We start from the raw sequence: 15024 nt of genomic DNA, 5'->3' as shown, positions 1-15024 counted from the left end.
TACTTACAAGCCCTTAACCAACAATGTGCTGAATACAACAGGTGGAGACCTTAATGTGAAATACTACTCCACAAGCCCTCCACCAACAATGTGCTGAATACAACAGGTGTTTAGTAGACCTTAATGTGAAATACTACTTACAAGCCCTTAACCAACAATGTGCTGAATACAACAGGTGTAGGTAGACCTTAATGTGAAATACTACTTACAAGCCCTTAACCAACAATGTGCTGAATACAACAGGTGTAGGTAGACCTTAATGTGAAATACTACTTACAAGCCCTTAACCAACAATGTGCAAATACAACAGGTGTAGGTAGACAGACAGCGGATGTGAATACTACTTACAAGCCCTTAACCAACAATGTTTGAATACAACAGGTGGAGACCTTAATGTGAAATACTACTTACAAGCCCTTAACCAACAATGTGCTGAATACAACAGGTGGAGACCTTAATGTGAAATACTACTTACAAGCCCTTAACCAACAATGTGCTGAATACAACAGGTGGAGACCTTAATGTGAAATGCTACTTACAAGCCCTTAACCAACAATGTGCTTTCTACAACAGGTGGAGACCATAATGTGAAATGTTCCCCTTAACCAACAATGTTGTTACAACAGGTGAGAGACCACTTCAATCCAGAAATACTACTTACAAGCCCTTAACCAACAATGAGAATACAACAGGTGGAGACCTTAAATGAAATACTACTTCAAGCCCTAACAACAATGGCTGAATACAACAGTGGAGACATTGATGGTCCAAATACTACTTACAAGCCCAGAGAACCAACAATGTGCTTTGAATACAACAGGTGGAGACCTTAATGTGAGATACTACTGAGGCAAGCCCTGCCAACAACGGAGTGAATACATGGGATTAGGAGACTTTGGGTGAAATACTCTGCAGGGTCCGTGACCAGCCATGGGAATACAACAGGTGCACCATAGAATCAAGCTCTGAAATACTGGCAGGGAACCAACAATGAGCTGAATACAACAGGTGGGTGAAAAACCTGTTGTTGCCTGAAATACTACTAGCTCTGGACACAATATTTCACATCTGAAAGAAATCTGGGTAACACTTTATTTGATATACAAATAGTAGATGGTTTAATGTACAATGGTTTAATACAACAGGTATGGTGAATAACTGTCAACATCTACTAACCCAAGCCCTAACCAACAATCCTAATGCTGAATACAACAGGTGGAGACCTTAATGTCAAATACTATTACCTGTGTTTTGTAACAATATTGAATACAACAGCTGATGAAACTAACATGTAAATACTACTTACAAGCCCTTGTAACAGTGTTATCTCCTGAATAGCTGCAAGTTGAAAATACAATCTACACAACTGTGGGAAGCATCTAATCATGTAGACAAATACATGACCATCTAATCAACAATGTACTGAATACAACAGGTGAGTTTTTCTTGTCTGGGGACATCACCAGGCGGTGAATTGGTTAACAACCAACAATGTGAGTTACAAACCCTTGGAGCCAATGTGAGATAGTATTCAGTTTCAAGCCCTCCCAACCAAACCATTGCTGAATCTAGCTAAATTCTTGCTTGAGAATTTAACCTTTAACCAACAAGCCCTAACCTTTAACCCTGGAACCCCTAAATACTAAACCCTACAAACCCTTAACCAACAATGTGCTGAATACAACAGGTGAACACCTGCTCTTTCCAAGACAAAGACTTAACCAACAATGTGCTGAATACAGGTGACAGGCTAGGATCCCTTATATGTCAAATACTACTTACAAGCCCTTAATCAGTGTAATGACAACAGGTGGAGACCTTAATGTGAAATTTTTACAAGCCCTTAACCAACAATGTGCTGAATACAACAGGTGGTGACCTTAATGTGAAATACAAAATAACCAACAATTGCTGAATACAAGTGGAGACCTTTGAAGGGGTATGGTAGTTAGGTGCCCTTAACCAACAATGCGCACTGTTTGTGTCCAGAACTGCAACACTGCTGTGTTTTTACAAGCACTCAACAGTTTCCTGTGCTGAATACAACAATGGTCCCCCCACCCAAAATGGACATACTACTTACAAGCCCTTAACCAACAATGTGGGAAGCATTGGATCAACAGGTGGGCCAGCATCCTTAATGTGAAATACTTTTTACACCTTAACCAACAATGCCCTGAATACAACAGGTGGTTAATGTGAAATACAAAAAGCCCTTAACCAACAATGTGCTGAATACAACAGGTAGGTAGGTGTTCCTTAATGTGAAACTATCCAAATACAAGCCCTGTAAAAAATGTGTCTGAGTACAACAGGTGGAGACCTTAATGTGAAATACTACTTACAAGCCCTTAACCAACAATGTGCTGAATAAATCAGGTGAATAGGTCACCTTAATGTGACATCATCTTACAAGCCCTTAACCAACAATGCATTGTGAATACAACAGGTGACAAGACCTTTTGTGAAATACTACTTACAAGCCCTTAACCAACAATGTCCTCTACCACATCAACATTTCTCTTAGCTGTAGACCTTAATTCAAATACTAATGACAAGCCCTTAACCAACAATGTGCTGAATACAACAGGTGTAGACCTTAATGTGAAATACTACTTACAAGCCCTTAACCAACAATGTGCTGAATACAACAGGTGTAGGTAGACCTTAATGTGATATACTACTTACAAGCCCTTAACCAACAATGTGCTGAATACAACAGGTGGAGACCTTAATGTGATATGCTTACTTACAAGCCCTTAACCAACAATGCAGTTTTAAGAAAATATTTACTAAATAAACTAAAGTTTAAAAAATGAACATTTACACTTGTCAATGCTCCTTTTCATACTGGTAAAGGTCACGGGAGGATTGTAGATCACATAGTAAAAGCTCTTCAGGTAGCACAAAATAGACAGTGCAATAAACTCCATGGTTAAGTAGAATGGGGAGTAAATGGCCTAAAATGGAAATATCTCCCATTAACTCTATGTAGAGTCATCTCTATGAGATTCACATTACTGTGAAAAGACCAAATAATGTGCATTAAGATCTGTCCATGTCATTAATCAGACAGTAGTAATGGCCAGTGAGTCAGCCTTGGTTCACTTTAGATGCATTATAGTCTTTAATAAATGCACTTGTCCTATCTCTATCTCTCTCCCGCTCCAATTTACCCCCTCTCTCTCTCTCACACGCACACACACACACACACACACACACACACACACATACACACACACACACACACACACACACACACACACACACACACACACACACACACACACACACACACACACACATACACACACACACACACACACACACACACACACACACACACACACACACACACACACACACACACACATACACACACACACACACACACACACACACACACACACACACACAGCTGGACAGAGATCGTCTGTCATCTCTTCGTCTTCTATTCCAGGAGACGTCTGCCCTCTCCATAGTTCCCGTATGGAGACAAACATCTGCTTTACTGAACAGTTAAGAGATAATGGCCCAAGCATTTTTCCTGGACATTTTGTTTTTCTTGGATGCCTCAGATTCAGAGATATCATTAACTATTTTCTGAGATGATGAGTCTCTCTGCAGCTGCTCCTCTTACAATCTTCAAGTGTTTTTGAAAGCCACTGTAACACTGTAATACTTTGACAACAAGAGTAGTTTTCTTGGAGTTCTTCCTGAAAGCTTGTGTCATGCAGTGTTGAGGGAAATCTGAAGAGGGAGAGCAGAGTCTAAGAGGTTGGTGAATACATTATTTACAGTGTGTAGAGGGAGTAGGCTGAATTAACTAGATTCAGTCATGGGACCATTTTGTTCTTGAGTGGAGGGTCAGGGGGTTGGAACATAATTACAAATCATTTTTTGACTGCAAATTGACCGCAATCGGCCCAGACAGATATAATATTTGACTAAAACATTTACATTTCAAACCTTGCTTACATTTGTATACAATCACATATATATCTCTATTATGCGTTGGAATACTTTGGAACAGATTTCCATAATGAAAACCACTTCAAGCTGATTGTCTGATGTTTTTACAGTATTTTATGTCCAACAGTAAAAGAAAATGTAAAAAGATAGATAACAAAATTCTAAATATATATATATATTTCTTTGGGCTCAGAATACTTGGGGTGCCAAATAAAATCACATGCGGGCCAAATTCGTTCCGCGGGCCACCAGTTGGGGAACCCTAGAGTAGGCCCTAGCTGTGGTTATCAACAACAACAAAAAAGAAGTTGTTTCATTTCTTAGACATTCTCAAAAACATTCCCATGACAGGTCAGTTAATTAGTAGTCCATTAACCCACAATTGAGTAGGTCAAAGTATACATGCAGCATGTTCAATTCACTTAGCTACACACTACGTATAGATGTAGTGGAACATTTAACAAATACCATAGAACACAATAGTCTTACATCCAAAAACATCTAAAGGCACAGACAAAGAGATGCACAATAGTAAATATCATTTTCCCTTTTCACAAGCACACACAGGTGTGAAAACGGATATTGCTGGCTCAGAATATTGTTGCAGTGTTAAATGTATAGTCAGGATTGGGGAGTAACAGATTACATGTAGAAAGTTACCTACCCAACCCTGATGAAGGCTACATGTGACTGAGTGTCATTCACTTTCCCAGCTCATATTCTATTGGACATTATCCTTGTATTCAGTTTCTTGAAAAAGGATCTCAGTTTACCCAGCTTGCATTTCTTCTTCCTTTTATTCCTCTCCTTTTTGTAGACCCCGTTCCATTTCTGCTCGTCTTCGTCCCCCCCCACCCAGGGTACCCAGGCTCCCCCGTTGCGGTCTGGGTTGGCCCGGGGGTCGTCAGTTGGGAACCGGACCGGGACGGCAGTGCGGTTGTAGTAGGCCAGACGTGCTAACAGCTGTTTGACCACATCAGGCCTCTGCAGCGCCAGGTCACTGCGTTCATAGGGGTCTCCTGTAATGTTAAAGAGCCACACAGACTTCCCTGTTCCTCCAGTGTTCCGCTCCAGGGTCCACCAGCTGCCGGGGAAGTTGGCCAGTACCTGTGGTGGGACCCAGTCTCCATGGCCCGGGTCCCCTGTTAGCAGCTTCCAGTCCCCCACCCGGATGGCAGCCTGGACCGTGGTGTCCCACAAATGCTGGGCCTCCTGCCCAGAACCAGATGGGGGCAGGCCAGTGCGCCGATGGAGCGGGTCAATGTTATGGAGTATCTCCAGGCGTGGAGACTCTTTGCCTTCACTGATGGTTGGCCACACATTGTAGCCATCCAGACCCTCAGTCAGTGACATGTTACCCCCAGCCAGACCCACCAGGGTTGGATACCAGTCAGTGATGTGCATGAGGGCCTTGGAGACCCTCCGCTTGTTACGCAGCAGTGGGCTGTGTACGAAGCCCACCCCACGGACACCTCCCTCCCAGTAGGTCCCCTTACGTCCCCGTAGGGGCCAGTTACTCCCCCCAGTGAACGGCTGGGCACCGTTGTCAGTGGAGAAGATGAGCACACTGTTGCGGTAGTAGCCGTACTTGCGCAGAGCGTAGGTGACATTGCGTACAGCCTCGTCTACGATGGACACCAAGGCTGCGTACTTCCTTCTGGCTACGTTCCCCATCCCGCGGTAGGGGTAGATGTAGGCCTTGGGTGACTGAAGGGGCGTGTGGACAGCCTGGAGGGAGAGGAACATGAAGAGGGGCTGGCGGGACGGGTCGTGAGTGGACAGGATCTTGCGTACCCTCTGTGTGTAGAGGTGGGTGGAGAACTTGCCTCCACGGCCCCAGGCCACGGTCTCCCCCTCGTGGAGGTCGTAGCCACACAGGCCTGGTCCGTCACAGGAACCATACGTGTAGTAGTCCACACTGCCCGTCAGAGAGCCAAAGTAGCTGTGGAAGCCTCTGCGTGTGGGCAGACACTCCTTCCTGTAGAAGCCAAGATGCCATTTGCCCACCATGTGAGTAGCGTACCCTGCTTCCTGCAGTCGCTGTGGGAGTGTGGTCATGTCTAGGGGGAGGCAGTTGGGCTGTCGAGGCCGGATGATGGAATGCTGAAGGCCTGTGTGGATTTGGTATCTGTGTAAAGAGAAATAATATCCAATAACAAATCTTAATCATCCTCATTGATTATGTACAAAACACGTTCAGCTGGAACTGATTCCAAAATATAGTCATGATGCTGAGAACAGCCTTACTGAAGATACTCTGTCATTACAGATAAGTAGTTTGTGCTCTACCAACCACTTAATTACAGTGTGGTTGACAAAGCTTGTTTTACAGCCTGACTACAGCTTTCAAGCCATAAAAGGCAACTAATGAAGTCAATTAGTCTTTAAGGAACCACTCATGTAAACATAAGCGTTTGTTTTCTGCCAGGAGTCTGCTTAAATGGAAGGAGAAGGGCATTACTGGCATACTGTGTGAGGATACACTGAAAAAAAGGAGTTCAAAAATATTATTTGGCTGTTCCTATATGATAACCTCTGTGGAAAGGGTTCTGAATGGAACCCAAAAGAGTTCTACCTGGAACCAAAAGAGTTCTACCTGGAACCGAAAGGGTTCTACCTGGAACCAAAAATTATTCTTCAAAGGGTTCTCATCTGGGTACAGTCAAAGAATCCTTTTAGGTTCTAGATAGCACATTTTTTTCTAAGAGTGTTACGGGTGAGAAAAGGAATGTTGCAGAAATATGAAGAACAAGTATAGCCCCCTACTGAACTATAATAAACACTACGATGTCTGTGCTGATGCCACTAACAGAAATACCAAACCATTCTACATAAAAAAATATATAGCATTTTTCATAAACCTTGAACATTTCCCTATTTTTAGTAGCGTGTAGTACTTCAGTTACATTATACAACGTTAAAACACTTGTACCTTGTCCCTGTATAACTGTTGACTGGCCGCCCAGGTTATTTGCATGGTCTGATATTTGGGTGGTCTGCACTTCAGTAAGCATGCAGACACACTCTACTTCCTTCAGGCAAGCCCCTTCCCATATACGACCCGCACTGAGTCAAATGAGCCCCTTCCTCCCATGACCCACACTGAGTCTGAATGATCCCCTTCCTCCCATGATCCACACTGAGTCTGAATGACCCCCTTCCTCCTGCGATCCACACTGAGTCTGAATCATCCCCTTCCTCCTGCGATCCACACTGAGTCTGAATCATCCACTTCCTCCTGCGATCCACACTGAGTCTGAATGATCCCCTTCCTCTCACAACCCAAATTGAGTATGAATGAGCGCCTTCCTCCTACGACCCACACTGGATCTGAATGAGCTCCTTCCTCCTACGACCCACACTGATTCTGAATGAGCCCTTCCCTTACGACCCACACTGGTTCTGAATTAACCCCTTCCTCCTACGACCCACAGTGATTCTGAATGAGCCCCTTCCTCCTACGACCCACACTTGTTCTGAATGAGCCCCTTCCTCCTACGACCCACACTGGGTCTGAATGAGCCCCTTCTTCCAACGACCAACACTGAGTCTGAATAAGCCCCTTCCTCTTACGACCCACACTGATTCTGAATGAGCCCTTCCCTCACGACCCACACTGGTTCTGAATGAGCCCCTTCCTCCTACGACCCACAGTGATTCTGAATGAGCCCCTTCCTTTCATGACCCACACTGGGTCTGAATGAGCCCCTTCCTCCTACGACCCACAGTGATTCTGAATGAGCCCTTCCCTCACGACCCACACTGGGTCTGAATAAGCCCCTTCCTCCCACGACCCACACTGGGTCTGAATGAGCCCCTTCCTCCTACGACCCACACTTGGTCTGAATGAGCCCCTTTATCTAACGGCCCCCTCTGGTGCTCATATGGTTGTTGTCTTCCTAAACTGGTGCTCATATGGTTGTTATCTTCCAACGCTGGTGCTCATATGGTTGTTATCTTCCTAAGCTGGTGCTCATATGGTTGTTATCTTCCTAAGCTGGTGCTCATATGGTTGTTATCTTCCTAAGCTGGTGCTCATATGGTTGTTATCTTCCTAAGCTGGTGCTCATATGGTTGTTATCTTCCTAAGCTGGTGCTCATATGGTTGTTATATTCCTAAGCTGGTGCTCATATGGTTGTTATCTTCCTAAGCTGGTGCTCATATGGTTGTTATCTTCCTAAACTGGTGCTCATATGGTTGTTATCTTCCTAAGCTGGTGCTCATATGGTTGTTATCTTCCTAAACTGGTGCTCATATGGTTGTTATCTTCCTAAGCTGGTGCTCATATGGTTGTTATATTCCTAAGCTGGTGCTCATATGGTTGTTATCTTCCAACGCTGGTGCTCATATGGTTGTTATCTTCCTAAGCTGGTGCTCATATGGTTGTTATCTTCCTAAACTGGTGCTCATATGGTTGTTATCTTCCTAAACTGGTGCTCATATGGTTGTTATCCTCCTAAGCTGGTGCTCATATGGTTGTTATCCTCCTAAGCTGGTGCTCATATGGTTGTTATCTTCCTAAGCTGGTGCTCATATGGTTGTTATCTTCCAACGCTGGTGCTCATATGGTTGTTATCTTCCTAAGCTGGTGCTCATATGGTTGTTATCTTCCTAAGCTGGTGCTCATATGGTTGTTATCTTCCTAAACTGGTGCTCATATGGTTGTTATCTTCCTAAGCTGGTGCTCATATGGTTGTTATCTTCCTAAGCTGGTGCTCATATGGTTGTTATCTTCCTAAGCTGGTGCTCATATGGTTGTTATCTTCCTAAGCTGGTGCTCATATGGTTTGTTATCTTCCTAAGCTGGTGCTCATATGGTTGTTATCTTCCTAAGCTGGTGCTCATATGGTTGTTATCTTCCTAAGCTGGTGCTCATATGGTTGTTATCTTCCTAAGCTGGTGCTCATATGGTTGTTATCTTCCTAAGCTGGTGCTCATATGGTTGTTATCTTCCTAAGCTGGTGATCATATGGTTGTTATCTTCCTAAACTGGTGCTCATATGGTTGTTATCTTCCTAAGCTGGTGCTCATATGGTTGTTATCTTCCTAAGCTGGTGCTCATATGGTTGTTATCTTCCTAAGCTGGTGCTCATATGGTTGTTATCTTCCTAAACTGGTGATCATATGGTTGTTATCTTCCTAAGCTGGTGCTCATATGGTTGTGTTTATCTGGTCTCTGCTTGCTAGAGCAGATGAAGCAGCCCTTAACCGTTGTTTCACAATACTGGCCTCTCACCCTGCAGCTCTCCACAGTCCATCTCAACAACAGATGTTTGTGCTCATGTACCTCAAATCAAATCAAATTTTATTTGTCACATACACATGGTTAGCAGATGTTAATGCGAGTGTAGCGAAATGCTTGTGCTTCTAGTTCCGACAATGCAGTGATAACCAACAAGTAATCTAACTAACAATTCTAAAACTACTGTCTTATACACAGTGTAAGGGGATAAAGAATATGTACATAAGGATATATGAGTGAGTGATGGTACAGAGCAGCATACAGTAGATGGTATCGAGTACAGTATATACATATGAGATGAGTATGTAGACAAAGTAAACAAAGTGGCATAGTTAAAGTGGCTAGTGATACATGTATTACATAAGGATGCAGTCGATGATGTAGAGTACAGTATATACGTATGCATATGAGATGAATAATGTAGGGTAAGTAACATTATATAAGGTAGCATTGTTTAAAGTGGCTAGTGATATATTTACATCATTTCCCATCAATTCCCATTATTAAAGTGGCTGGAGTTGGGTCAGTGTCAATGACAGTGTGTTGGCAGCAGCCACTCAATGGTGGCTGTTTAACAGTCTGATAGCCTTGAGATAGAAGCTGTTTTTCAGTCTCTCAGTCCCAGCTTTGATGCACCTGTACTGACCTCGCCTTCTGGATGATAGCGGGGTGAACAGGCAGTGGTTCGGGTGGTTGATGTCCTTGATGATCTTTATGGCCTTCCTGTAACATCGGGTGGTGTAGGTGTCCTGGAGGGCAGGTAGTTTGCCCCGGTGATGCGTTGTGCAGACCTCACTACCCTCTGGAGAGCCTTACGGTTGAGGGCGGAGCAGTTGCCGTACCAGGCGGTGATACAGCCCGCCAGGATGCTCTCGATTGTGCATCTGTAGAAGTTTGTGAGTGCTTTTGGTGACAAGCCGAATTTCTTCAGCCTCCTGAGGTTGAAGAGGCGCTGCTGCGCCTTCTTCACGACGCTGTCAGTGTGAGTGGACCAATTCAGTTTGTCTGTGATGTGTATGCCGAGGAACTTAAAACTTGCTACCCTCTCCACTACTGTTCCATCGATGTGGATAGGGGTGTTCCTCTGCTGTTTCCTGAAGTCCACAATCATCTCCTTAGTTTTGTTGACGTTGAGTGTGAGGTTATTTTCCTGACACCACACTCCGAGGGCCCTCACCTCCTCCCTGTAGGCCGTCTCGTCGTTGTTGGTAATCAAGCCTACCACTGTTGTGTCGTCCGCAAACTTGATGATTGAGTTGGAGGCGTGCGTGGCCACGCAGTCGTGGGTGAACAGGGAGTACAGGAGAGGGCTCAGAACGCACCCTTGTGGGGCCCCGTGTTGAGGATCAGCGGGAGGAGATGTTGTTGCCTACCCTCACCACCTGGGGGCGGCCCGTCAGGAAGTCCAGTACCCAGTTGCACAGGGCGGGGTCGAGACCCAGGGTCTCGAGCTTGATGACGAGCTTGGAGGGTACTATGGTGTTGAATGCCGAGCTGTAGTCGATGAACAGCATTCTCACATAGGTATTCCTCTTGTCCAGGTGGGTTAGGGCAGTGTGCAGTGTGGTTGAGATTGCATCGTCTGTGGACCTATTTGGGCGGTAAGCAAATTGGAGTGGGTCTAGGGTGTCAGGTAGGGTGGAGGTGATATGGTCCTTGACTAGTCTCTCAAAGCACTTCATGATGACGGAAGTGAGTGCTACGGGGCGGTAGTCGTTTAGCTCAGTTACCTTAGCTTTCTTGGGAACAGGAACAATGGTGGCCCTCTTGAAGCATGTGGGAACAGCAGACTGGTATAGGGATTGATTGAATATGTCCGTAAACACACCGGCCAGCTGGTCTGCGCATGCTCTGAGGGCGCGGCTGGGGATGCCGTCTGGGCCTGCAGCCTTGCGAGGGTTAACACGTTTAAATGTCTTACTCACCTCGGCTGCAGTGAAGGAGAGACCGCATGTTTCCGTTGCAGGCCGTGTCAGTGGCACTGTATTGTCCTCAAAGCGGGCAAAAAAGTTATTTAGTCTGCCTGGGAGCAAGACATCCTGGTCCGTGACTGGGCTGGGTTTCTTCTTGTAGTCCGTGATTGACTGTAGACCCTGCCACATGCCTCTTGTGTCTGAGCCGTTGAATTGAGATTCTACTTTGTCTCTGTACTGACGCTTAGCTTGTTTAATAGCCTTGCGGAGGGAATAGCTGCACTGTTTGTATTCGGTCATGTTGCCAGACACCTTGCCCTGATTAAAAGCAGTGGTTCGCGCTTTCAGTTTCACGCGAATGCTGCCATCAATCCACGGTTTCTGGTTAGGGAATGTTTTTATCGTTGCTATGGGAACGACATCTTCAACGCACGTTCTAATGAACTCGCACACCGAATCAGCGTATTCGTCAATATTTTTATCTGACGCAATACGAAACATGTCCCAGTCCACGTGATGGAAGCAGTCTTGGAGTGTGGAGTCAGCTTGGTCTGACCAGCGTTGGACAGACCTCAGCGTGGGAGCCTCTTGTTTTAGTTTCTGCCTGTAGGCAGGGATCAGCAAAATGGAGTCGTGGTCAGCTTTTCCGAAAGGGGGGCGGGGCAGGGCCTTATATGCGTCGCGGAAGTTAGAGTAACAATGATCCAAGGTTTTACCACCCCTGGTTGCGCAATCGATATGCTGATAAAATTTAGGGAGTCTTGTTTTCAGATTAGCTTTGTTAAAATCCCCAGCTACAATGAATGCAGCCTCCGGATAAATGGTTTCCAGTTTGCAAAGAGTTAAATAAAGTTCGTTCAGAGCCATCGATGTGTCTGCTTGGGGGGATATATACGGCTGTGATTATAATCGAAGAGAATTCTCTTGGAAGATAATGCGGTCTACATTTGATTGTGAGGAATTCTAAATCAGGTGAACAGAAGGATTTGAGTTCCTGTATGTTTCCTTCATCACACCATGTCTCGTTAGTCATGACGCATACGCCCCCGCCACTCTTCTTACCAGAAAGATGTTTGTTTCTGTCGGCGCGATGCGTGGAGAAACCCGTTGGCTGCACCGCATCGGATAGCGTCTTCCCAGTAAGCCATGTTTCCGTGAAGCAGAGAACATTGCAGTCTCTGATGTCCCTCTGGAATGCTACCCTTGCTCGGATTTCATCAACCTTGTTGTCAAGAGACTGGACATTGGCAAGAAGAATGCTGGGGAGTGGTGCGCGATGTGCCCTTGTCCGGAGTCTGACCAGAAGACCGCTACGTTTCCCTCTTTTCGGAGTCGTTTTCTTGGGTCGCTGCATGCGATCCATTCCGTTGTCCTGTTTGTAAGGCAGAACACAGGATCCGCGTCGCGGAAAACATATTCTTGGTCGTACTGATGGTGAGTTGACGCTGATCTTATATTCAGTAGTTCTTCTCGACTGTATGTAATGAAACCTAAGATGACCTGGGGTACTAATGTAAGAAATAACACGTAAAAAAACAAAAAACTGCATAGTTTCCTAGGAACGCGAAGCGAGGCGGCCATCTCTGTCGGCGCCGGATATGTTCTACCTGGGGTAGAAAGTGAGTTATCTACAGCATTTATCTTCCCCAACAATTTACAGCTATTTCCTGGTAAAGTACACCAAGTGCATGACTATGTGGAATATGTGCGTATCCCTCACCTCTATTGTATATGTATTCACACCCGGTTCAATGTCTGTGCAATGGCTTTCTGAGACTTACAGGTCAGCCAGGGTTTATTTACCCTGTTTCCCATGGGAAAACAAAACAACTTTGTTTAGATTTCATGACAATTCTTATTGACTTATGAATGATCTTCAGACTAACTCATCTGTTATGACTGACTATAGCTGCCAGCAGGAGAACTTCCAGTAAATGCTGCTGTTGTTCTGTGTTGCGCTGGATGAAGATCACTATGGACAGCTCATTAGTGCAGAACGTTTACATAGCAACAGTTGTTTCCAGCGCTGGGGGAGACATTTATAAGCACTCTACGTGAGTAAGGGCATTGCACTGTTCTGACTCTGAGGCCCTATGGGGAACACCAGTTGGCTAATAATGGAATGCATTTTAACATGCGCATATTTATCTCTAAACGCACCCTGCATCTTGATCATGATGTGATGCATCACAACTTTATGTAGTTTATCAATACATAGGTGTATAATTAGGAAACTACATTGTAATTCCTCACCTGGATGTACACCGTAATTACAGATTAAAATGTAGCCTTCATAAAACAATAAGTGTAACGTTGTGATCAAGAGAAAAACTAACATTTTCTTAATTCTGCAGAATCTCTTATCGACGAGCGACGATGTTTAAGTGACTTGCTCAAGTGCATATGGACAGATTGAAGTCGGCTTTAGGAAGTGCTCAAAAATTGAAGCCAGATGCTGACGCAAACTGAGGTTATACTAGGTTATTTTTAGTCTGCTACGTTAGGTATAGGTTTATGTTTACCTGCCCGTGATCAGCTGACTGCGTGACGGAGTGCAGATAGGTTGAACGTAATAATTCTCCAGCTTCACCCCTTCGGAGGCCAGTTTGTCTAGAGTTGGAGTACGAATGTCCGGGTTGTGGTAACCTATGTCATTGAAGCCTTGGTCATCCGTCAGTATGAATATGATGTGTGGTGGTTGTTTGGGCTCAAACGTAATAGAGGGGTCGTTTTGAGTGTGCTCCTCTTTATTCGGCTTGATCCATTCCATGGATAGGTAGCCAAAACTTAGCAAACTGACCATTGAGAGGCTGGTAGCTGCGTGCATTTTTACAACTTTAGATTGTAATTGGACATTAGAGTCGTTACGGTCCTCGCACTATAGTACTCCTCGCACTCTGTATCGCACACATTCTTGAAATTAAACGAATCCACACGCGCGTAACGTATCCAAGGATGCAGAGTGGAAACAGATGAAACCTTGTTATCGCCACAGATTCTCATTCGTCATGACCGTCCAGCGTTTACAATGGCCAAGCTTCTGTTCTGTAAACTTGGGCTCTAAACTTTGAACGCTACTCCTGCACATTAGAACGTTACAATTAGCCTATCTATCCATTTTCCACCGATCCTCCTTCCCAGTGGTTGCTGTTACTCCGCCTGCGTCTCAGCACAGAATTTGAAACAAGACCCTTCATAGACCCATTCCTCCGCCTCTGGTACAATGCAAACCCCGTGCTCCTCATCTCAAGGAAAGTTGGCTCCATTGGATTGAAAAAATAGCATCCCATTTATTTTACTATGCAAAAATGTATTCAAGGGACCATGCAAAGACCGTACATCTAAAATCTCAGATTATAGGTAGAAAAACTTTATTATCAATGTCGACCTACTACAATTAGGCCTATGTTGTGTTCAAGTATGCCAATACTATTAACCCTTCTACATTTCAAAGGTTGTAAGACCTTATACCCCTTGCAGACCATAACCTTTAGTGTACTCATAGAATGATTATTCTGAGTTATCCTATATTTAATGGCATGATTATAACTATAGTATCAAAGTTCGAATGGGAGTAGCTCTGTACAGTAGGCTTCAGTCAACCTACAATTAGGTCTATGGTGTGGCTACTGCTCCATTCTAAAGGTTGCAAGATCACGGACCATACCTCTTAGAGAGCAGAGTCATGAAACAATGGACCCCTCATAATCATTCTATGTGTGCAGTAATCTAGCAATACCTGATATATCCCATTATAGAAGTCATGCCTTAGGATAGGGTGTGGCTTGACAGAGAAGGTAAGGTTGATGAAGCATCAGATTTACCTGTCTGCTTCAGAGGAACCTGCACTCTTCATACTTGTGTGTTCACATGGAACGTTTCACCCTGTCAAATCA

At 44.6% G+C, this 15024-nt stretch overlaps 1 protein-coding gene across 1 annotated transcript; it reads right to left on the bottom strand.

The window, feature by feature from the left end:
• Window positions 1–3934: 3934 nt before the first annotated feature.
• Window positions 3935–14325, bottom strand: arsib (arylsulfatase family, member Ib). Its single transcript, XM_029689066.2, has 2 exons — window positions 13651–14325; window positions 3935–6100 (listed from the first exon to the last, which is right to left on the bottom strand). The coding sequence occupies exons 1-2, from the start codon at window positions 13953–13955 to the stop codon at window positions 4687–4689; spliced, it is 1719 nt and encodes a 572-aa protein (XP_029544926.1). The 5' UTR covers window positions 13956–14325; the 3' UTR covers window positions 3935–4686.
• Window positions 14326–15024: the final 699 nt, after the last annotated feature.

The sequence above is a fragment of the Oncorhynchus nerka genome, linkage group LG19, assembly GCF_034236695.1.
Source record: "Oncorhynchus nerka isolate Pitt River linkage group LG19, Oner_Uvic_2.0, whole genome shotgun sequence".
Lineage (NCBI taxonomy): Eukaryota > Metazoa > Chordata > Actinopteri > Salmoniformes > Salmonidae > Oncorhynchus > Oncorhynchus nerka.
This window is presented reverse-complemented; position numbering and strand designations above follow the sequence as displayed.